A 25,606-nucleotide genomic window follows, 5' to 3' on the forward strand; every position below is an offset into this window, starting at 1 on the left:
AACCAGCTCAATATCAGCAGCAACTCAGCCAGCAGCTGCTTTCTTTACTTTTTGAGGTCTGACCATTCTCAGTCGTAATGACCTCAACATACCACTGGTGATACAAGCTAGACAGTTCCTCAATATTCCCTTTAAAAAATATGCTTCACAAGAGTAAAGGTGTCACAGGTTTGGGATTTGCACACAGGTGTTTCCTCTATCGATGGTTCGGATATTTTAATTTGTCCATTTAAATGTAAAGGTTCAGTGTAGTTCTGTAAAACAAAAATCCACCTTATACAAACGCCATAGTTTCTTTGTCGATAACTCTTCCATCTCCCCCTCCCCCCAGATAAAGAGTCTTGGTGTTATCCTCGACAGCACACTCTCTTTCATATGTTACCCGGTCCGCTTACTTCCACATCCGCAATATCAACCGTCTCCTCCCCTCTCCCACTCCTCACACCACTGCCCTCCTGGTCCACAGCCTTGTCACTTCCTGCTTGGATTACTGTAATTCACTTCTGTCGGGTCTCCCTCAAAAAACCCTCCATGGACTCCCAACTGGTTCAGAATTCAGCCGCTCGTATGAACAAACCCCGTCCATCCATCACATCACACCTGTTCTCCAGCAGCTCCGCTGGCTCCTCGTCACATCAATTCCAAAAAATGGCTCTTCACTTCCAAAGCCATCCATAATTTGCACCTCCATGTACTCTTCAGATCTCCTCCACATTTCCACTCCTGCCTGCAAACACCCTCAGATCCTCCACAATCCACCTCACTGAACCTTCGCCTTGTTGACTGTGAAATGAGACTCCTCATAATTAGGTGCTGTTGTGGTTTACGATTGGTTTGACGGTGTGTCAAAGCTTTTAATATTAGATAATGTCACGTACTCTGTATCCCACTTACTGCTACTTACAAACTCAATAATCCACAAACTAAAACTGCTGCAGGTTCACCAAAACCCAATATGTTGTGCGTGAGTGACCTCTTAATGCTACACTGAGCTGTGTGCTATTGATTATTTTCAGTCAAATGTAAGACAAGGCTCTTTTAGACTTGCATGTTCACATTTTAGTTTTGCTGGTAGCCTAACACATACACCGACTGCTTGTTAAAATAAAAATCTAATATTGTTGGTGCCAGACTGGCTGGTCTGAGTATTCGAGAAACTGCTTATCTACAGTGAGTTTCACCCACAGTCTCTACAGGGCAGAGGTCTCGGATTTGCAGCCTGCAGTCCACAAGCTGCCCTCCAATGGATTTTATTTGGCCGGCCACGTAATGAAAAAGTTATAATGAGTTATTGATTCATCATAAACACACTTTTATTGTGAACTATATGTTGTTCCATATCAAAACAATCACTTTTATTTTGAAACGGTGAAATATCGTCACAAAAATATTCGAGACCCGGCCTTTCTGCATCCAGTTTACATGTTCTCCCCGAGTGTTCTCTGGTTTCCTCCCAGAGTCCAAAAACATGCAATATGGGGATTAAATTGGACACTCTAAATTGACCATAAGAGTGAGTGTGAGAGTGAATGGTTGTTTGTCTCTATCTGTGTGTGTGGCCCTGCGATGGACTGCGAACTGTCCAGGGTGTACCCCGCCTATCGCCCGATGTAGCTGAGATTGGCACAGCACCCCCGCGACCCTCTGGTGGAGGATAAAGCGGTAGATGATGACTGACTGACTGACTCTAAATTGACCGTACGGTGTGACGGTGTGAGAGTGGATGTTTGCTTGTCTCTATGTGGCCCTGTGATGGACTGGCAAACAGTCCAGGGTGTACCCCACCTATTGCCCTCTGTCAGCTGAGGTTGGCACAGCGACCCTCCTGTGGAGGATAAAGTGGTAGAAAATAGATGGATGGATATCATCATGGAATATTGTGATATAATTTTAAGATCACAAAAAAAAAAATTCAGTAAAAAGTGACTGTTCAGTCAGGGGTGGACTGACTGAACAGTCACTTTTTACTGAACTTTTTTTTTCTCACTTGACCAGCCCCTGACTGACCAGCCTAGATGTTCAGTGGCCCCCTGGGTAATTTGAGTTTGAGCCCCCTGCTCTATGGTTTATGCAGGATGGTAAGAGAACATGCTGCATACTGAAGACTATACTTTATTTTGATTAATCAACCAAATTAGCCTCCTGGTCCGTGTAATTAATTATGATAACAGTACACTAAGAGGAAAAGTTAGCAGGTGTAAATGTGCAAACGTGCTTATAAACACGAATTCACTATAGTTGGAGGTTCAGGTCAGAACCAGCGTGTGCGTCAAACCTGGACACTGCGCTGTGATCGCGCAAAAGAAGACGCCTGGCGTCCAGCAGCGCTGTGTCGCCGGCGGAGCCGCCTATATAAAAACCTCCAAGATGCCACTGGTAGGTCATTCGTGCACTTGCTGCCGGCGTTTCCTCCTCCTCCTCCTCCTCCTCCTCCTCTGCTCCGCTCCTCTCACATGTAGGTTACCCTCACTCTGTCCAGCAGCAGTCGCAGCTCAGGATTTGACTCCTCTCTCTACACCATGCGCTTCGGTCAGATTTCAGCACAAGAAGTTTATCCAAGAAGAGTTCCAAATGCGCAAACGATGACGCTCCGCGGCGCAAGCAGCGTGTCTAACTGCAGACTACAGTGCGAGCGCGTCCGCATGAAGTGTGAGTGAGAAAAAAGTGAAGCAGCGGGACATTTCCTCTCTTAGGTCAACCGAGCAGGTAACTTTCGCCGCGGGTGTGTGGACACAATGGATACTTTAAATCTGTCAGTGACCGCTGTCTCCTCCACTGTGGCTGCTGAGCTCGCCTCCACTGACAATCCCTTCAAGGCTCCAATTAGGAACGTGGCGCCGTGGAACTTCACCATCCTGGCCGTGCTCATGTTTTTGGTCACCTCGCTGTCTCTGGGCGAGAACTTCCTGGTGATGTTTGTCACATACAAGTTCAAACAGCTCAGACAGCCGCTGAACTACATCATAGTTAACTTGGCCATCGCTGACTTTCTCGTGTCCCTCATTGGTGGAGTAATAAGTTTCCTGACCAATTGCAGGGGTTTTTTCTTCTTGGGCAGGTGGGCTTGCGTCCTGGAGGGTTTTGCTGTGACTTATTTCGGTAGGTTTGTTTCTTTTTCCCCCCCTTTCAAATGTTCATGAACTCTCAGTCCAGTGTTGCAGCTGTATTGCAGTTGCATGATTACACACTTTAATCTCACAAATAAGCACTCGTGGGAATAGGGTTTGATACAAATGGCAAGTTCCACTACAGGTTAGATCAGGTTATTTGTTAAAAATATAATTTTTGTAACATAAGAAACACTGCACTGGCCTCAGTGACAAGTGAATAGTTTAGTTCACAAGGATCCTCATTCAATAAATTCACAACTTACTTAATAAAATAAAATGAAGGAAAAAGACAGAATCATATAGAAAAGAAAAAAAATGAAGAAAATACCCCAAACAGTTTGGAAGAATTCAGTAACATTCAACAAAATTGCTTCTATTTTTTAAGCATACTTTACTGTTTAATCAGCTTATTGTTTCAGTGCGCACTACACCGCTTAAAGCTTAAACCCCATACTGCATCTTGGCACGTGTAATCTGTATTATGGAGGATATGGCAAACTGAGCACAAGTGTTTTGCAATGTAAAATAAATTCTTAAAGGTTTAATGAACAAAAAGTCCTGTGTGTTATACTTGCTGTTGTGCTGTGAATAAACTCTAGGATTAGTTATAAAGCCTGTTTTTCAGATCAGCGTAGCACTGAAGCCTCCGCACAGTGGTATTGTTTTCATATCCTCGACTCAGGCTACATTTTTTGACAAAGTCCCCAAAGTGAGATCCTTGACATCAGGATCATCAGGAGAAAGAAACTTGTTTTTGTCCGACACAGAGGCTCATTATTGGGTTTAGTAACAAGGTTTGTGTGATGCTATTTCAGTGTCTTGGGAAACTTGTGGAAGAATGACACAGGAGGAAGTCACAGGATGGCTTAATTCAATCACATTGCCGGATAGACCATAAACACAAAATGTTAATTTATTGAAGATGCTTCAGTGAATGAGCTTTGTGTGATTCTATTAGGATATTAACAAATTATACTAATCATTTCATTTGTCTGGGTTCCACATGGGTCGTGTCCTCAGGTGACCAAAACCACAAGACAATGCATTACTAGACTGGGATTACTTTAAGATTGTTCATGGATAATCAATGGTGTGTTGGGCTATGGAGTACACGGAATAATCATTATCATTATCATGTGATTAGGAAGCATATGGACACAGATATGTTAAGGCAAAGAGCAGGTGCAGCAGACAGAAACACATCTTTTGTTAATATGATGAGAATAAGCTGCGTGAGGGGGAAACCTTCCAGCATAACATGTTCTCATTTAGAAAGCTGATACCTAATCAATACCCACTGAAGTGAGACTGACATGATTTAGGACACTGTGGGAGAGAGCTTCTCCAATTTATTTTTATCAATTTCCGTGACTGGTTGCTGTTGGTATCTCCTGTGTGTGTGTGTGTGTGTGTGTGTGTGAGACTGAATTAGCATTGATGAAGCTGAGGTGGTCTGGTCTGGTGAAAAGTGAAAGGGGCAGATAGATGTTTTGCGGCAGGATGCAGAAACAGTCGGGGACAGGCTGCTGGGAGAAAATGTACCTAAGTCACAGGGAAAACACTCAAAGTGAGCGTAGAAGATGGAGTAATGGGAACCCACAGAGAGCGGAATCGTCTTGTAGAGAGAGATCACGTCATATCAGGTACTGTTGTTCATCATGACGCTGAAGTCTGCATCCAAATTCACAGCTTCCTGATTGCCAGTTAAGGGTAAACGTAACTTGCGATTGTTGCATTTTTACACTCCTTACTGATGTTCAGATGCTTGTATGTGAAGCCTCACTGTATTTTAAGTCAAACTTAAATATAAATAAACTAATTACTCTCCCTTGAACTGCCGACTGAGAAGCTGTTAATCTGGATGCCGACTTCAGCGTCATTGCAGACACCAATGCTAATTAGATGAAATATCTTGTTTAATTGACATGCTTTTCTCAGAAAGTTGAAGATGTAGTTCTGTAGGTATGGAATAATGTGTTTCCACAGTAGTGAAAAGCACCAGAGGGGTTGTTGGAAGGATCAGATACAGTACAGTCAGTCTGTCAGGTTCTGTGACATATTGCTCGATCTCCGTGGATTTAAAGTGTACGGTAAACTCTTACATTTTGAAAATGGCACTGGGTATGCTAACTGAGTAACTGAGTCCCCTAAGGTCCAGAGGCAGACACCAAATCCCTTGGTGTTGAAGGATAAGTAATTCATGGATAGTGGCTTTTTAGAGGGTAGCCTAATGTGTCCACTTAATGAAGAAGAAGTAGAAAAACACACACAATGTGCTCAGATGTTGGTTCCTTCCTCTGGTGTCACCTGGAGGAAAATCACAAATACTGTTCTACTGTATATACAGGCTATGTGATGTGTGGAGCCGAGGCATTTTGACCATGTGTAGAAAATGAAATAATTAACAACAATAACAACATTTAAATAATGATATTTGAGTTACCATCTTAATTTCACTATACCAGTGTCTGAAGTATATGTGAGGAAGAGGAGAGAGGATGATGAGAGTGCAAATGACCTTATTGGGAATAAATCTGCCTCTTGTACTCGGCATATTAACACCACTGTATTTTAATGTTGGTGATCATGTTGTTACTTCGAGAGACCAATATTTTCTCAGGTGGTACGTGGTATAAAAGTTTTGAGAACCACTGTTCTAACACACTCATGTTGCTGTTTGCCTCAGGGATCGTAGCCCTGTGGTCCCTGGCTGTTCTGTCCTTTGAGAGGTTTTTCGTCATCTGTCGACCACTGGGGAACATCCGACTGCAGGCCAAGCACGCGATCCTGGGTCTGATCTTTGTCTGGACCTTCTCCCTCATCTGGACCTTCCCTCCAGTACTGGGATGGAACAGATACACTATAAGCAAAATTGGAACCACCTGTGAGCCTGACTGGTAAGAAGTGACCATTTTACTCTCTCTGAAAGATCAATAACGATTTAAACATTCAGGAAAAAAAAAGAGTCTTTTCACAAAACTCACAAACCTTTGTTGCTAGCCTTTGCTACCTGAGAAACTGTAAATCTAAAATTTGTGAAAGTTGTTCATTGGTTCTGTAAAGATATATTGCTGGGGTGTCATTTTTAGTGCTTTGATCAGCACAAATACAATTATACTCTCCTCCAATGTTCCAAGGAGACGGCACAAGTTTCAGAGCACATTATTCCAAAGTCCTGGTAGAAAACCATCTCCGATATTTAGTTTTCAATCTTGGCACGCATTCACACCTAATAGTCTGCTTCTTTGTACAGGAATATGGTTAATGTTCACAAAGACAAATGTCAAATCCTCTACAAATTGTAATTGTGGGGTGATGATGATCTGATATATGTGCTATTTAACCTGTGGAGTAGGATGAATTGGAATTTTCCAGACACAGGATGTGTCTCATTTACGTATATCCCCGGCTCTTTTCCCAGTTCTCTCTTCGAACACTGAGGCTCTAGCCGGAAATGACTGCGCAGCCAGTAAAAGGTGTTGATAGAGTTCATTTGCCAGTGTTCACAGTGTCACCTTCACAAAATACAAGACATATATACATTCTCCACTGTCCCACTTCAAAATTCAAAATTCAAAAAATTTAAATAAATAAATAATAAAAATAAAATAACCAAACATGTGCCTTCCACTTATGTTTAACATTTGACCTCTCATTCCACCACATAAACATTAGTTTCGGTTAGATCAGATCCACAGACAACCCCTCTATTGACATCAAGAAGGAGCCCCAAACTTGATTAAAGATATCCTCTCTCCCCAATACTCTGTAAGTGACTCGCTCATAAGTAGCCATTCTTGTCATTTGTTCAGTCCATTCCTTAAAACAGCACAGAGTAGATGACTTCCAGTGTCTCAGAATTATTCTACATCCTGTTGTAGTAGCCAAACGTACCCATAATCTCTGTCTTCCAGTCAAGGTGATATTGTCTGGCAGCAGACCCAGAATACACAGAGCTGGGGTTTTGATGAGTTGTAATCCAAATAAATCATTTAAGAGTATCCAACCCTTACCCACAAAAGTGCTTTTTTTTCACAAGAATACAACATGCGTACAAGCGTACCCACTTCCTTCTCACACCTCCAACATGTGTCATTGTCCTTGAGTTTTAGTTTTGCCATTTTACTGGGGGTCCAGTGGTTCCTGTTCAACAATTTGTACTGAATAAGCTGTGATTGTGCTTCAAGAGAACATTTATGCCAGGATGCCACCAACTCCATCCATCTATCAGCGGAAATCTGTTCGCCCACATCCTTCTCCCAGCAAAGTCTCAACCCTTCCAGGTGGGGTGATCGTGCCTCCCTGAAAATCACATCAAATTTAGAGGCTCCACATTTTTTATGCCTAGTTACCTGGACCAATTCCTGAATGCTGGTCACATGATCCGGGTTCTTCCCCCGAGTAGCTTTAATACAGTGCCCAATTTGCAAAAATTTCCTAAAATCCTGTTGTGCAAGGCTATACTCCTGCTTAAGTTCATCAAATGATTTCAAACCATTATTGCCAATCAGATCACAAAGCAAGTTTATTCCAGCTTTTGCCCATTTCTCCCACATAATAGGTTTTTTGCCAATTCAATTTTTTGTTGTTGTACCAAATAGTGGAAACAGGGGTAAGATGTGGGCTACATTTTATATGTTGATGAGCATTCAACCAGGTTTCTTGCACAAAAGCCAAAACTGGGTCCTTAAAGGGGACAGGTCTTCCCATCTGAGTAAAAAACGCCTCAAGGGAGGTTGGAGCCACCAGCTGCTCTTCTGAATTGTCCTATTTCTATACAATGGGAGAAATTATTATTTGATCCCCTGCTGTATTTGTAAGTTTGCCCCCTTACAAAGAAATTAACAGTCGCCCTCGCTCTGGAGCTACATGTAAGATCTCACCTTGTGGGGTACGGGTTATTCTGAGAAAGGTGAGGACTCATGCTGGAATTACATGGAAGGAGCTTGTTAATGATCTCAAGGGAGCTGGGACCACAGTCACCAAGAAGAGCATTGGTAACACACTCCGCCATGCTGGCTTGAGATCCCGCTGTGCCGGCAAGGTCTCCCTGCTCAAGCACAGTAGAGTTTTCATCGGGCCTGAAAATTACAACCTGACCCGACCCCAAGAACCCCACTGTCAAACATGGATGGTTGTTTCTCTGCTAAGGGTACAGGAAGACAACTGCATTAAGGGACCAATGGACGGGGCCATGTACCAGAGGATGTTGGATAAGAACCTTCTGGCCTCAGTCAGAACACTGAAGATGGGTCAAGGATGGGTCTTCCAGCGTGACAATGACCAGAAACCAAGGCAACAAAGCAGTGGCTCAAGAAGAAGCACATTATGGTTTTGGAGTGTGGAGCAAAAACCCTCCTGAGATGTGTGCAATCTTTGTGTGAGAAACTGCAAGAAACGTCTGACCTCTGTGCTTGCCAACAAAGATTCCTCTACCAAGTACTAAGTCACGCTTTGCTTGAGGATCAAATACTTTTTTCTCTCAAATACTTTTTATTATACATAAATTAATGAGTAATTATAATTCATTTCTAATTTCTTTGTTACTTTGTTAGGTACTGAGCAGGTGACATCATTAAAGCACCTCACAGTTGTCTTAAGCTACTAAAGAATAGCCCTTGGACTTCATTGTAATGCTGGTGGCTCACCGTGGGTACAAACAGATAAAGATCCCAGAGACTCCACATTGATTGTGTGGGTCCGATCTTCAACTGTATTAGCTCAAAATGTGTAAATGTACCTCATAGAAAAAGGTTGGCCCTCAGGGTGTCATCTGGGTAATGCTGTTTGGCTTCTTTCATTAAAGTGGTGCAGACGGGCGAGTGTTGGCCTCAAACCCTGTTAAGAAAGCATTACACACATGAAGATTGCAGAAATGGAATGAATACTTTAGACAATACAATTAAGAGATCACCTCATGGATCTCGTAGATGATTTGATCCACTTCTGGACGCACACAACACAAGTTCCGTCAGAAAACATTTGCTCAATAGCCAAAGCTCAAACAGCACAGGTGTGTGAGGTCCCAGTGTAACTGCTGCACAACTTGATGCATTTTAAGAGCCTCATTTATGAGCGTGAGTGAACTAAGTGTCAACAAGTGGCTGCATCCTTGGTTACGGGAGTGGGATAACATCTAACACAAATTAACTGTTAATTTCCCTTCAATCCCAATGTTTATGTGTTGTATAAAATGTTTATTACAAAAACAGATGGAAATTGCTTCTTCAAATCCCTTTAGCTGCCAGGGAAATTCAGTCATGACCATGTGCTCATTAAAATGTCATTATCATTTCTTGGCAGGATATTCGGTTGCTTTTCTGTTGAGTGATGAAGATGCACTTACATACATACATGTACATTTAAGACTTCTACGATCACAATAGTGGGAACATCTGTTAATATCTGAGAATCTAACTGGAAAAAAAGTTTTAAATGTCGCAGCTCTGTCTACCATTGTTCATTTTTGATTTGTGGTTAGACAGACTTTAAAATGTAGTAATTTAATTTGAAGTTAATTTTAATCAATTTAGTCAAGAAATAGAATTAAATACAATGACTAAATAATAAAATCAAATCTCTGTCCAATCTTTGTCATTCATTTATGAGTTGTGTGTCTTTCTTACACAATTTCTTTTGCAATTTTTGATTGATCATTACAATTGTAATGATTACATTTTATTGTCAGAGAAGACACTTTTAGCTGTTTGTAACAGACTACAACACAATAGACGTGATGTGATTAGAAAACATTCAATTCACAAAGATGAGCTGCAAAAATATTCAAAATAATTCAAATAGCAGTTTCAAAACAACAAAAACAAAGAGTTCACACAATGCTGGCACCACAGCAGTTTTTCTGTTTTTGTGTCTGCGGCCACATTCCTGCATTGCAACAAAAGGCGGAAGAACCACAACTTCACAATTTTAGTCTCTCACAAATATGATCGTCTGAAGTTGCACCTCACAGCTTTAAGTTCCCTGGCTGCAGTCTCAACAAGTAACGTTACAGTAAAAGACAGATAGCTGACACGTAACTTACTGAAGTATTGTAGAATAAAACTTGAGACAGCTTTGATTCTGTCTCTCACTCTGAAAAACTTGGTCACGTCACAACGGGGGCAATAGAGGTTCCCCACTGGGATCTTTGTAGTAATCGTTATACTTATGTCACGACAAAATAACAGCAAACAGCCATTAACCACACAATACTGTTTATGTGTGTTCTCTGAATCTAGGATTGGAGATTGAAGATGTTCTTCTCAACTGATTACTTTCTGAGTGATGCACAGGAGAGTGTGGATAATTGTCTCGAGCAGGACTGGGATGGTTTCTGACACAAAAACAAAAAGCATGTTTTGGTTACTGCTCTCTCACCCTGGATAAGGCCAGGTTTTGACAGACAAAGACAACCTGAGCTGCACAGCCAGACATTGATTTTTGGATGCGTTGTGCTGGGGGTGTGGCTGAGGTTAGTGACTGTATAATTGTGACCTTTATGTCTTCACGGTCTTTGATGTAGCTTTCTCTAAGTTACTCCTGATTAACACAACAGATTCATGACCCAGTACAAATATGTACCTCCTCTTTATTTTCGCAAACTTTTGTTGCGTCGCTCTAAACTGTGACCGGCTTTAATTATGTGTCTAAAATTGGTTATCCACCTGTGACAAATTGGATTTGGCTTGGAAAGGCCTACATCTGTGTTTTAAGGACCTCTTCATCAATCAGCACAGTGGTGGCAAAATCACAGGGGTCTAATCAGCCGTCCAGACGTCCTTGGAAGAAAACCTGCCCCACATTTCACATGACCTGACACTGGGGCTATCGTTCATTGAGCTCATGTGTGAGTTGTTTACGGTCATGGGTTGTGGCATGAATGGATGTTAAGCGGCCTGGAACGGGATCTCAGGAATGGACTTATGGTCCGATGGGCCCACCATCTATTTTTGGTGATTGCTGCTTCATAGATCAGACGACGTAGTCCACGGAAGAGGTGGTGTCTAGAAATAAATAAAGAATATTTACTAAGCGCATAATGGAGGGATCCAAATACTTTGTGAAGTCACTGTGTTTTCATTGGTTGCCCTGTAAGACGTCAGAGTGGTGGCTACATACTTATAAGACTCATGAACCCGTGTAACTGTCTGTTACAGTCTTTCAAATGTAAAAAAAAGGAGATTCACTCTCACAGTCATGCAGGCTCTTTGTGAACAGAGACACAACATGTCCTCTTTAATATTGTTTTAGAATTGCCTGGACAGGTTTGTGTTATTCACCTCATCAAAAAACAAGATACAACAATCTGGTAGTATTGCTTGACAGATCCTACTTTCAGATCAGCAGATCAAATAATATTACATACTGTGTAGTAAACACTAATCTATTATTTAGCTACTATATCTAATAAAACGTGATGCACTGGTAGTTAAATGCACATTTAAATATGCACATGTTTTTGTTTTTTGTCTCTGTGCAGGTATTCAACCAACATGATAGATCACAGCTACATCATCACTTTCTTTGTCACTTGTTTTATCTTACCTCTTGGAGTGATATTCTTCTGCTATGGGAAGCTCCTGCAGAAGCTCAGGAAGGTCGGTGCTTGCTAATTTTGCTAATATTATTTTATATATATTATATTATTATATTATATTATATATTATAATATATGAAGTTGTTACAGTCCACTGTCCAAAGCTGACAATCAGAAAAAAGAGTGGAGTTGTTTTTATTTTGCGATGACCTTTTGTTGCAAATGGACTGCTCTTGTCTACGGTGAACTCCAGGTATCTCATGGTCGCCTGGCCACTGCCAAGAAGCCAGAGCGACAGGTGACGCGCATGGTGGTGGTCATGCTTGTTGCCTTCATGGTGGCCTGGACGCCGTACGCAGCCTTCTCCATACTGGTCACAGCTCATCCGACCATTAAACTGGATCCCAGGCTGGCTTCCATCCCCGCCTTCTTTGCCAAGACAGCCACTGTCTACAACCCAGTCATCTACGTCTTCATGAACAAACAGGTAATTTTTCATTTAGGAGCCAAAGGATTGTGTTTTCACTTCAGTGTGTATCGATTTAGCAATTTCAAATGTCTGTGCCTAGTGTGATACAGACCTCAAACCGTACTATAGCGTTGTATGTGTGCAGTGACTGAGATGTTTTTTTTTTTGTTTGTTTGGTGTCAGTCTGCTTCTCAATAATTCATAGTGTATGAATAAAGTACAAGTGTCCATTTATGCCTCTGTTGTTAAAAAATACATGAGCAACCTATGGTATGCTTGTGAGGTTTGAGCATGTGAAAGTGCCAGCACTGACATTTTTTCGTGCAATTTACCTTGTTTAATTTTACATCACGCTGTATAGCTCTTTTCTCGGTGTAAGTGAAAACACACGCACACACACACACATGCACACACACTGTGGCTAATCATTGTTGACTGTACAAATATAAAAAGGTCTGTCCATATGTTTCTAGATTCCATTTGAGTCACTTTTGATTGTGTGAACCGCAGTGCAATTGTTTTGGCAGCTTCTCTGTAAAATAGTCCTATGCCAAGAGGGAGGTAATAATGTTTCTGGCTGCATTAGTCTGTCCGTCTGTCTGGTTGTGCGCTGCATAACTCCAAAATCTTAGGATGGATTTTCTGGGGATGTACTGTTGGTGGTCAGCTGGACATTTTTGATAGAGGGTTAGAGTTTGTGCTCTCTGAGTGCTTTCTGTATAGAGATGGGATCTGATCAAATCCAATATTTTATCAGCTGCTGTTACTGATCCACAGACTGATTCAGATTCAGGCCAGGTCTTTGTGTGTTACAAGTCATACATACAGTATGTATTATGTAATAATTATTCAACGCAAGTCCTGGGGATGCTGGCCTTCTCTGTGTTTAATCATTGAGCTTGCGTTAGTTCATGCAGGACATGGTAGTCATAAGCACAAGCTGTAATAAGCTGATTGCCATCTATCAGTCACAGCCACTCTCACACCAAGGTGGTCCATTTACGCTCCTCCCTCACTCATTTCTGCCTCCCACTGCTGCCACCACCTCAGCCTCCAACTTTCTCAATCAGAGGTTCAAAATGCTTAAATGGTACTCATTGTCCTGCTTGCATGCAGTTTGGCCAATCAAGGGAACTTTAAAAAGACTAAAATCACCAGCGCCAAGTTTAATTGCATTTACATGTGTTGCATTAAATGGTTTAATGACGATGAGTCTTCCTGCCTGAAACATGTTCTTCACGCAAGACAAAAATTTAAATACACATGACATTTTTACCTCTAGTTTGGAGCCACTTTTACCAACATCCACGTCAAAATTGAAGTATCCTGATATCTTTAAGGACTTTTCCATGTTAACATGTATAAGTCACCATTTCCACATAGCATGTGTTTGGCACAATGCACAAATGAGAAAACACTTGGCTAGGGAGCTGCGTTTAGTCTGCATGCCCATATGACTGCTCCATTTCTGAGCTGCACTCTTATCATCGAGTGTCTCCACTAAGATATCGACTGGAGGTTATTAAGGACAGCTATACTGTACAGTATAGATGCTGGTTTGAACTGACCGCCAACTGCTTTAGCCAATCTGGTGATGCTCATAGAGGTCAACATGTCTCTCTCTTTCTCTCTCTAATGCCCACCTGGCATTAACCCATTAGCTGTGATCAGATTAGGCAGAATGGATGTTACTGCCGGGTCTGAAAAGGGATTACATAACAAGATGAGGCAAATCAATTTCTCAGTTTTCCATGACACACGACCCCAGCTACATGTAGTAGTTATTTGAAAGAGACGGTCTATGCATGATGTAAGAACATTTTATAAATCAATTTAGAGCTTCTACTTGGACTCTTTAAAATAATAAATGAATCACTCTACTTGATTAATGGGAGATAATAAATAAACCTAAAATAAAGCAGAATTAATTGTAATTTTGATCATGTTCCTAGTGCTGGATAACAGCAGGTAAAGAGCCAGATTTGTCCTTCTTAAATGGGGGATGAATTATTAGACTGGAAATCAAGGACACTATCTTCCCTCTTTCTTCCTGATGTGATTTCCACATACTGGTTGTAAAATGTTAGGGTTTCAAATTTATGTTCCCACCTTTTGTGACTCCCTAGCATTCAGCTGCTTTGTCGAAGCGTAAGGAATTACTGTACATGCTGCTGATGTTTAGGTTATTCATTTCCTCTGGAAATGAAGGTCTTTTCCCCAAGAAATTGTTTGGAAAGTGTCGCACAAGTGTGAAATGTAAGAGGTTTAACAGTGTATTTAAGGTGAAAAAAAACCCCTCATAGATTAGTGCTCTGTGTTTTCAGGAGGGCAATAGAAGAGTTAATGCCACACTTTGAAAATGATTACTGGCTTGTGAAGAGCAGGTAGGAGGCTTTTGTGTTAAATTACACTGGTCATTAAGGTGACAAGAATTGTAATTTCTCCCCAAGGCTTCACAGGGTGAGAAATTTAACACTCAAAAAGGGCAATTAGTGTGCTTTAGATTAAAAGTAATGTGGAAACTGATGACGGTGGGGCTGTTAGTGAGGACCAGCAATGGCTATGTTCTTCCAGGAACAACTATAAAGAGGACATCATTGTCACTGTCACTGGGCTCATGTGTGTATCCAATGCAGACACAATTGAATGTTGTGTGTTACAGCTACAGTGTAAGGAGTAGATCTGAATCCTTTCTGGAATTACCCATTTCAGTGCTATGTATTACACTGTAATGATTTTGGATGTTTGTCCCTTCTGTATCAAGCTAAACATCTTTTGATTCCCCTGTTTTCTGCCCAGTTCAGGAAGTGCCTCATCCACCTATTCACTGGCATGGGGACCATACCAGACAGCAACCTGAACCAGACCTCAGAACGACCTGGAATCACCGCAGAGAGTCAAACAGGTGAAATGTCAGCCATTGCAGCTCGCATCCCCGTGGGTGGCACTGCGTCGCCCAGGTCCGACGACTCTCCCACTGACTGTGGCTCATTTGCTCAGCTGCCCATCCCAGAGAACAAAGTGTGTCCAATGTAACTGTAACCTTCGTCCCAGTGGTTGTTCTCCAACACAAGAGTCTTAAATTACCCTCTGTAATCTAGATATAGTGTGTTCCTAAAAACCTTGGACATTTAAGGAAGTGAAGGCCACAAAAAAGAGTCAGCTCTTGAGGTGTTTGCATAGTGGATGGTTCTAGCACATTGTTTTATATCTCGCTTGCAAAAGTAAGTAGGGACCGGCACAAAATGGTGTTATGCTGAGAAATCTTGTGGATATTTGATTAAAAAAAAGGCACAGGACTGGGATCAGGAAGTGGCTGCACCGACAGAACCAACAGAAATACCATCCATATTTGATTGGCTACTCCTCTGTCCTGATTCTAGAACATAATCTTGAATACTCTCACGACCATCTTTACAAACCTCATGTATCACATCAGAGGTACATGATTTTAATTGAAAGCATCTGTGATTGAGAGACTGCTTAAAAGGCAAACTTTGACATCAGCAACTGAAGGGTAAGCTCGTGTATCTTTCACTTTTCACAATGCATCCAGCCTTTCATCTCATCTGGGCCCCATGATGGCGCCTGCAGAGAACACATTATTTTTCTATGCTGTTTCAGTACCATCGCAGGTCATTCTCATTCATCTCCACTCGTCAAGAGGACAGCGCAGAGTCCTCTGAATTTGGATTCCTTCACTTTACTTCATCCCATGTAGACTAGTCTGGGTCAAAGCTTTCATCTCTGGTAAAGATGGTCAGTGGGACTCGGAGATGCCGGTCTCCTGTTATGTTCTGTGCGAACGGAGGAGAAAAAACATTCACACTCAAATATATACACAGCAAAGCAGCACATGGAGCCTACATACTGTATAACACACACTCTCTGCAATACACTGCCTGTATTACAATATGCTCTATGACTGTGGTTCTCAAACTTTTTTTTGTACCAAGTACCACCCAAGAAAATATAGAAAATAGTTGCTCTCTCATCATCCTCCTCTTCCTCACATATACTTCACACACTGGTATAGCGAAATTAGATTAATGGATGGAGCGAGAGATAAGATGACTCTTATTAATGATAATTATTATTATTATTATCATTATTGTTTAATTTATTACATTTTTACCAGTACCACCAGAGGAAGCTCACACACCACTGGTGGCACATGTACCACAGTTTGAGAACCATGGCTCTATGGCCCTGTGAAGATGATACAAAGCACCAATAACATCATTACTGAACAGTAACGCAGCAGCCATGTGCAAAAGCAGCGGTAACCCTCTTTATTAGCACAGGTCAACAGCAATATGAGAGCATCGCACAGTAGAACCCGTAGATTTAGCAGTGAGTAGTGAAATGTGTTGACTTTGTGCTGCATGTTTGTTCACTATAACTGGATATTTGTTGAAACACTGTTGTCTTCTCTATGCTGCACAGCGGTTCACTGTGTTTAAAAAAAAAAAAGTGACAGCATGGTATCTGTGTGCAATGAGCTCTGTGTGTGTGTTCTAATCATGTCTGGCCAATCTGTTAGAGGTAACATTTAGCATCTTTGAGCATCAGTGCGTCTGTGTCAGATTAAATGTGATGCCTTATAATTACCACAGACGTGAGACCATGGTTTGACTGGCAAGTTAGCCTCTGTTTGACAGACATCTCCGTCGTGTGTTTCTTTGTCGCTTTGTTTTTAATCTAAGAAAACTACAAATCTGCACTAATTCTATTTTATATTTATTTATTTATGGGTTGTTGTTGTTGTTGTTGTTTTTTTTTGCTTTAAATGCTACCACAGAACTAGAGTCCTTCATAGAGCTAAAGCCCCAATTTGCAGCAGCACAATGACCGTCTGTATGGTTTCATATTCACATTTGCCATTGATTAGTTCAAAGATGTGTTCAGTGACAACCATTTCAACATGCTGAGCATATACAGGGATAATGAATGTGACTCATAACAGTCTCCTTTATCTTGGGCGACATCACAACAGTATTTTTTATTTGGTGACAACTATGATAGGAGGACGTGTGGTTATTCTGAATTGAGACATTTGCAATATTAAGCGCAGAAAGTTGTCAGCATGGATATTTTAAACCACAACGTGGGAGTAAAACAGCATAAAATGAGTGAGGTTTTATATTTACAAGAGCGAGATGGAAATGACTCCCAACAAGTCGACGACTGCTCGTAAAGAAGAACGACAAGAGTGAAGCATGACAGTGGCTGGTGTTTGTAATGTGTTTGTAACGTGTACTTTCATTGCCTACCAACAGCAGTGGGAATCCAGATATGATACTAAAATGTACTTGTTACTGCTTGTCGCTTTAATTTTGTGTAATAGAGCCCATTGTACTGCTTATAAACAATCACCTGCCAATACTTAGCTGTTTAAGTATGTTTTCCCCCCCAGATGTGTCTCTTGGTGCTGCAGAGAACACAAGATATGAATAAATCATTTTATAGCTGTATGCAACCAATACAACCAGCTAATAGGTAAAGAAAGGCCAAATAGACATTTTGCCTGAATTGTTTTTACTGCTGCAATATGATCAAATAACAGGTTTCATGTCACAAATGTATTGCCTTAGGTTTTACACGGATATCACAGCTTTATTTGCATAACATGATATATGTTATTGATTGAAAATGTAGCCTATACGATACGTTAATGTGGGGGAAGGAATCCTGTGGTTGTAGATCTTCCAGGGAGCCAATATCAGAAACAGTCCAGCTTTCTGTGTAGACCATGGTCCAAGCTCCAGTACATAGTAATACAGAAGAAATAAGCGCAAGATGCTTCTATTCGTATCCCGTTAAATAACTGTGGCTTAAAAATGATTGTCAGTGGCTCGTATGTGGCTGTGGTGGCTTGCTGGAAAATGTGCGACCACAGCGCCGCCTAATTAAGATAATAATGATAATTAAAATAAAAAAAAAGAAATAAAAATCAAAGATTTCCGTGTAAATGTCTCTCACATACACATGCATAGTCCTCTACAGGATGGAAGTTTGCTTTTAACTTGTCCCTGGCCTTTTCCCTTCTTGCACGCATATGTATGTTCTGACCTGTTGTAGATACAGTAGGTGTGTCGGGGGCTTTTAGAAGCAAGGACTTCACCTTGAAGATAGCACAGGATATAAATCAAACACATCTACCAGTGTCACAGCCAAACAGACTGCACTGCATGCTGATAGAGTCGGCGAACACTTCATTGTACCACTCTGACCTATTTTCTTTTTGTGTGTGTGTGTCATGAGTACATATGGTTTGATTTTCATTTACATGGGTTTATACTGTAAGTGTATTCTGGTTCTAAATGTCTGCATTAAAGTTTATTTTTTGAAAAGTGACTATACACACGTGTTGTTCTTTTGCAGTACTGCCTTGAAGTTTAAAAGTAAAACATGGGCCACAATGTGAAAACTGTCTTGCTACAGACCTCATTTAAGGCATCGGAACTCCCCATCTACCATCAACTTCAAGACAAGGGATTGAAAATGTGAATATCTGCAGCACCCCGTTAACAACATTGGATAATTACAGCCATTTAAAGTACTGTTCTCTCACCGTTATTTGTTAATTCATCCTCAACTAGAACAAGCACGTGCTACAGGGAGCATGTGCAGTCAACTCGTGCAGAAGCTAAGTGGAGTTGTGCACGAATAAATCCCTGTAATTGTTGTGTAAGGGATTAAATGAGGAGTTAGGCATCAGCCAATCAGGGCGTTTGTTGATGAACCTGTAAGATGTACCCGGAACTTAACTGACTAAGTACACGGTAACCTCACTCTCTGCCTCGTTGTTATAATGGTAACGTAACAGTAATAGAAGGATGACTGCTTTCATGTCCCACAGACTCTCGTGGACCTCTGCGCACATGCAGATGTGGAAAGTACAGTAGGACCCATCCCTGATAAAGCCTGATAAAGTCAGCCTTAAATGGGACTGCTTGAATTCATCCAAAATGTTGCACCTGACCACTGCTGACGTGAAAACCTGCAAATAAATTCCATCTCATCAAATAAACTATGGGAAGTTCTTCTTTAGCATAATTAGCCTCATCTGCACATCATGACATGTACACCTGTTTGTGCTGCTGTAGAAACACAAAAAAGGCTACAAAGAGTATTTAAAAGTGATTATACACTTATACAAGTATATTAAGTGTCAGCCATTTTAATGTAAACGTAGAAATGTTGACTGTTGTGACCAGTGTGCACTGAACCATCATTCAACTCTTGGTAAAGACTTTGTATTAGGTGCTATATAGATAAAGGCTGATTTGATTTGATGTAGCCAAAGTAATACACTAACTCCTAATGTAATGTTCTGCTACACACTGTTGAGGAGGTGATAACGTTTCCCCTGTTACTATAGTATTACTACTACACCATACACTTGGTGCAACACATCTTAAGATTGGAAGCGCTGGTTAGTAAGGATGATAAAAGAAAGAAAATGGAAGATGTGAGGCCATGGTCCTTCCCTTTGCTCTGCAACTAGTTCACCTCTGCGGAAAATACAACATCAAATGAAATGGGAAAGGTTTCTCTATTACTAAATAGATTTTCTGTCTTCATTCCTTTTCAAGATTACTCCCAAACAGGCATCTTCAAGGTCCTGTCTTGCTCCCACGCTGAGGCAATCAGTTTTTGTGACCTCCTCGTGATGATGGATGTTTGAACACGTGCCAGTGGCACACATCATAAACTGAAGGAACTGACCCTGGAGCTGCGGGAACAGCCCATTATAGTGATATTATGACTGGGACACAGTTGAACACACTGACATTATTTCAGATTTAAGGGATTTCTATCCAATCCTAATGTTTATGGAGGAACGTCAATCCACTCTTGCATTATTGACCTCTGGTTCTCTTAACCAGGGTTTATAAATCCTGGTCCTGGGGAACCACTGCCCTGCATGTTGTAGGTGTCTCCCTGCTCCAACACAACCTAAATGAGTTCACATAATGCTAATCTTCACAGGACTCTCTTTGCTTTTCTCAGTAGACCAGGCTTCTAGTGGGCTGTTTTAAAATTCTCTCGACAGAACTTGTTTTCAGAGGAAGGCAGCCAACGGTTACACACACACTGGAGCTTTAAGACAGTCAAACAGGAAAGAAACTCAGAAGAAGTTCCTGTTTTTCAATGAGTAAGTGAAACACTGAAGGTGCCATGCCATTTTGAAATGTTATTAAAAGAGACATGTAAGCAGTTGGAGGAGACTGTATGTGAGCACATGGGACAACTTTGATACTTAACTTATTCAGCTGACAATATCCCCATATCTACCAATTAGGCTGTATATGTGGGTCAGGACAAAGGGAGGGAAGTTACAGCCTAAAATAGTAGCATAGGTAGGACAAAAATAATGCGGGAAGTGTTATCCGGGATATCTGTCCTCGTCTCTTCCACTGCCTTTTAAACTTTTAGGAACTGGGTAACTGAACGACACTGTTTGATATTCAAATACTTGTCTTTTAAAAAAATAAATAAAATATATATATATATATATATATATATATATATATATATATATATATATATATATATATATATGTATATGTATGTATATATACATACCAAGCATTATTTGCTTTCAGATTCCTACTGATCTCATCATTTCTGTACTCTATCGTGTTTCAGGGTATCATTGAATCATTTGGCTTGTGATTAAAGTTACATATTTAATACCATTATGGACATTTTCTGCAGTTTTAAATCAATGTATGTTAAGGATTAGCCTGAGGTAACGCCCCTGCAAAACTAGAAAGAACTGCTTGTCTGCAGCAATAACACAGGGAGGTTTGTAACAGTTCACAGTGGTTATTTGCTTGTTTCCCTTGCTGGATTTTTTTTTCCTCATCACTAACTCTCCTGCCAGTTCAGAATCTGTCATCATGCAATTGCATGCACCTGTTGCTCCACGCCCCTTCTCCTCCTCACCTGCAGCTCATTAGTTCCCCTCTATATATACTGGCTCACTTTCACCTTGCCTCTGCCAGGTTGTCTTGTGTGTTTGGCTGCTGTTTATCTGATTTGTTTTCCTTACTGAATTGAATTTCTGGTGTTTTTCAGTAGACTGATGGGTCCTTTTTAGCTGATTTCTGCCTCTGTCGTGCTTTTAGGTTCTTTTGTGCCGGAACTTTCCACAACATTTACTATCAATCACCGCAGACACCTGCTTCGTTGGTTACTGTATACCTGTCACTGAAACATAAACAAACAATGAAGAAGTAAAGATGAAAAACTGTGCAGCTGTGGAATGTTGACGGGAGCTGAGATTCAATGCCGTGACCCTTGTTGAGTCACATCTCTGCCGCTCTCAAGTGGTCTTCCTTCTTGCGTCTATCCCCGGCGTGTTTCAATCTATCCTTTGAAGCAATAGTGACACCAGTGACTCCATATCCATCATAAAGAAGAAATGGAGAACATTAACCAAGACTGTCGGACCACATATGGCCTCAAAGACAGCTGAGATGAAAGTGTGCTGGTTGCAATTTAGTGTCTGGCCCTTTTGTATTATATCACATCAGCTGAGACACAAATTCTTCAACATGCTGAATAGCAATTCATGTGTTGTTTTATGGCATTGATGTGCATAAATTGTATGTTACTGTTCAAACTTTAATTGTACACCAAAAAGCATTTGTCAGAACTCCAACTATGGCATTTGAATGTGGTTGTCACTACATGAGAGCTGACTCTCACTGGGAGGTTTTGTATCTGACTGATTTTACTTGCTAATTCAGATGAGTGGAGTCTGCTTTTGTGCCATTGTAGTATAGTTATGTCAAACCGTGTCCTCTAAACTCATCCCAGTCACTGGGTTAGTTTGGATGGTGCTGCAATCTAGTGATGCAGTTTCTTGGACACATCATCAGTGACAGTACCTGGGTTCATGGGGGGGGTTTTGTGTCTTTCAACTTCAGACCCCCTCACCCAGACGACCTGACTGGGAGTGATCAATTCCCAGCCTGGGTCCAAGTAGCGTTCACCCACTCCTTGTCCCTCCTGATCCACTGCCATCGTGAGGCTCTCTCTGCAGAGTGACTTCTCTGCAAATCCCCTTCCCCCTACTTTTGGTTAGGGTTTGGTTTCAAGGAGAGGCCACATAGACACAGATCACCCAACAATATGACACTCATGCTATGCACATAAATATAACCTAAAATCTACACCGTAAATATCATTGAAAGAAAATGCGTTTAGTCTCACGATGATTCTCATTAATCACTGAGCTCATTCACTTGTCAAATGAAAACCCTTGACAGGTGCTGTTCATCATTTCTGGACACAGTGGCGAGATGCGGTTAGAATCAAAGTGCGAGCTATGGGCTGCACTCTGAACTCATCTGTCTTCCCTGCTTATGTCTTCTGAGCTGTGACTGGTTAAGTGTAGACGGTGTGAGATATTTCAGGCTGGACCCACGTGGTGGACCAACCGATGGACAGACACTGCGTTTCCTACCGTGTATCCATGCCAAGAGCTTGGTTTGAATAAATCCATCCATTGTCTACCACTTTACCCAGCTAACACAGGGTGAAAGAATAAATGAATAAATAAGATTCAAATTTATTTTACAGATCGAATGATTACCTGGCCTCTCGTCTCAACATCTCACTGCTCAATCAATCTTCATTTTACAGTTAAATTCAGAAAAATCAGGTCACAGAGTTTGACACTAAGATAGATGGATGTTAGATAATTCCCTGCATACATGTACACAATCAAGTCATTGATTTGTGTCCTTTGTTTATCAATGGAACCATCCTGTCCAGAAGCCACTGCCTTGTTTATGACTGTGACATTTTGCAAGAGCTCGACTATCTATCCAGATTCAACTGGATAGAATGACAATTACAAAGAAAAGGGAATTGTCCAAGACAGCATCTAGCCATGGTTAGAACCTGGATGCTAAGCAGTGAAGTCAAAAGGTTTTTGAGCAGAGTGTGCATATTCACATAGGGACTGAAAGCCTGGCAGTCTGGGATGTGTTAGAGGAAATGTGAACTTTTCTGATGAACTAAATTGTATTTATTTTTTACAACATACCACTGTCAATCTCATGCCAACAGCTTTTAATTGCATAGTGGAGCTATCACACGCTGCAGCTGTATTTTGCCACTTGCAGCTAAAGTGAGGAAATTAAAAGGAAAAATGACGTAAACTGATGTGTTTTCAAATCAAGGGTGATGTATCATGTGCAATTATTACATGATAAGATTTTTACAGTCAGTGCTGTCTATATTATGTTTGAGGTGGAGTGAATGTTGGTCATTGTGACAGAGCAAGTAAGAACCATCAAGAGTGATCGCATAAAGATGAAGATGAGTGTCCATTATCATCACAACAGAAAATCTGTCAAAATTCAACAGGTTGGGATGGAAGATGGTGCTTCAGTTGATTTTACAGTAACCTATGTAAAACCCTACTGAACTGTGCAGATAGAGAGTGCTGCTGTTAGTTACTGTAGGCTGATTCATAGAGGTTCTGATGAAGTTGGCCTATGTTCTTTGAACATATTTTTATTTGATGTAACTTGTTTTTTATTAATTAATAAATTAATCAATTATTTTCTACGTTTAACATCAGCTGAAGTCACTATGAATGTTCATCTACCAAGCAAGCATCTAGCCAGGCATGCTTTCTGAAATAATCTGCAGAAAACAGCAGAAGACCATGGATGTGTATGTTATGAGTACAGATGTACGCTACTGAAATGGCAGCAACCGTAACACTCAGCCACACAGACTGAGGTCTAACATTTGACTGTCACTCTTTGCTTTAATCATCATCTGCAGTCTCGTTTACAAGCCAGACATCCCTCTTGAAATGTCACCATTCTTTTGCACACCCAAGTCCTTGGAGACTGAATGTTTGCTCACTTTAATACATGCTGATCGACTGAGTCTAAAAATAAAATCATTGATGCATTCATCTCAATCTTTGGATAGTGAAAAACGCCAATTTTAAGATGACACATTTTTTATTTTATTTTTTTTGATTAGGCGACTCAGCTAGAACACTCATGGATGTTCGCATGTGAACACAGGAAAACAACCATCTAATTAGCTGGCACATCTCCACACCAGCTTTCTTAAAGCTAATGGGCTGGATGAAAAACCGTTTAGAGCTGTGACTGGAGTCAAAATATAAGAAAAAATCCCTGTAAGCAGAATCCAAGTGAATAATTCATATTACTCATGACACACAAACCAAAAGATGTATTACCTCATTTGCCTTAAGACAGAGTGATTTTAAACCCAGTTATATTTGCTATTGTATTAAAACTGCTGGGCAGATGATCTTTATGGGTGACAAAAACATTAAAATAGATTTTACATCAAAAAGACTTCCTGCCTGGTAATCGCCATCCATTGCTGAGCTGAAAGAACCGCATCATGTATGTCACGCTCTTATAATGAATACTTTCTTCCAAACTGGACATCTGGAGTTATTGATGGCTACATCTTTTTTTTTTTCTCCATAGAATAGATGGATAGAGTTCTGAAAGTCATTGACCCTTTTCAATCATTCCTTCAGCAAATGTAACCAGAGTCATGGCAGGAGTCTGCAGACAACCGGTTGCCTGATACATTTTTCATTAGCGTTAGTGGTAAATGTTGCACTCACTGACAAATGTGAAGCTGTTACCAGTATGACAATATTCTATTACTATAAATATATAAATATTGCCATGGGCGCTCAGTTACTATTGTGTTTCCAAATTTAAAGATTGATAGTGACTATACAGACGTTTATTTATATTAAAATAGACCACTTAAAAGTTTGATTCTAACTGCCGGAGTATAAATATTCCACAATATCAGGTGTTTTTTTCCCACTAGATGAAAAACTACATTCATTTTGCACATTCCATAATTTATTTAGAAGATATCATCATTTTGTCAAGGCTTCAGTATTTATATTTTATCCCAGACAAAAAGGCTAAAAATGATGGATCCTGATCTAATGAGCCTGCGTGAAAAGGCCATTATGTGTTTTTGGTAACTCTGGATGATTCAAGTGTAGAGTTAAAATAAATCTGACTTTCACTAATATATTTTTGACTGGATAGGAAAATGTATATAACTGCTTGTTTTACTGGGCCGTCTTGTGGGATTATATTAATATTGTCCTTCACCTGCTTGGAAGTGGGTGTCATTTTGGCACTCTATTCTGTGTTAATGGGTGGTTTTTGTGACTCAAATAATTTTCCCTGTATTTCTCAAGGCTTTGGATGTTGTAGAGCATGCCTTTGAAACATTGCATGGACATTGGGTAGCACCTCTGGAGAGGCAGACTGGGGGACCAGAAGGTGTGTTCCATCTACAAGGGGATCACAGTACTTGGCCTTCCAGTATCACCATAGGGTGCTGGAGAGGAGACACAGATCCAGAAGGAGCAATGTGGTTTTCATCCGGGCTGTGGAACATTGGAATAGTGCAATACCCTTCCAAGGGTTTGCCGAACCAGTG

At 40.8% G+C, this 25,606-nt stretch overlaps 1 protein-coding gene across 1 annotated transcript; it reads left to right on the top strand.

Annotated features, from left to right (window-relative positions):
* The first annotated feature begins 2,421 nt into the window (after positions 1 to 2,421).
* valopa (vertebrate ancient long opsin a) lies at positions 2,422 to 17,240 on the top strand. The gene is made up of 5 exons (XM_058650708.1): positions 2,422 to 3,099; positions 5,797 to 6,007; positions 11,590 to 11,707; positions 11,900 to 12,133; positions 14,915 to 17,240. Exons 1-5 carry the CDS (start codon positions 2,736 to 2,738, stop codon positions 15,149 to 15,151), a joined length of 1,164 nt encoding a protein of 387 aa, XP_058506691.1. The 5' UTR covers positions 2,422 to 2,735; the 3' UTR covers positions 15,152 to 17,240.
* Positions 17,241 to 25,606: the final 8,366 nt, after the last annotated feature.

The sequence above is a fragment of the Solea solea genome, chromosome 15 (assembly GCF_958295425.1).
Source record: "Solea solea chromosome 15, fSolSol10.1, whole genome shotgun sequence".
In the NCBI taxonomy this organism is placed as follows: domain Eukaryota; kingdom Metazoa; phylum Chordata; class Actinopteri; order Pleuronectiformes; family Soleidae; genus Solea; species Solea solea.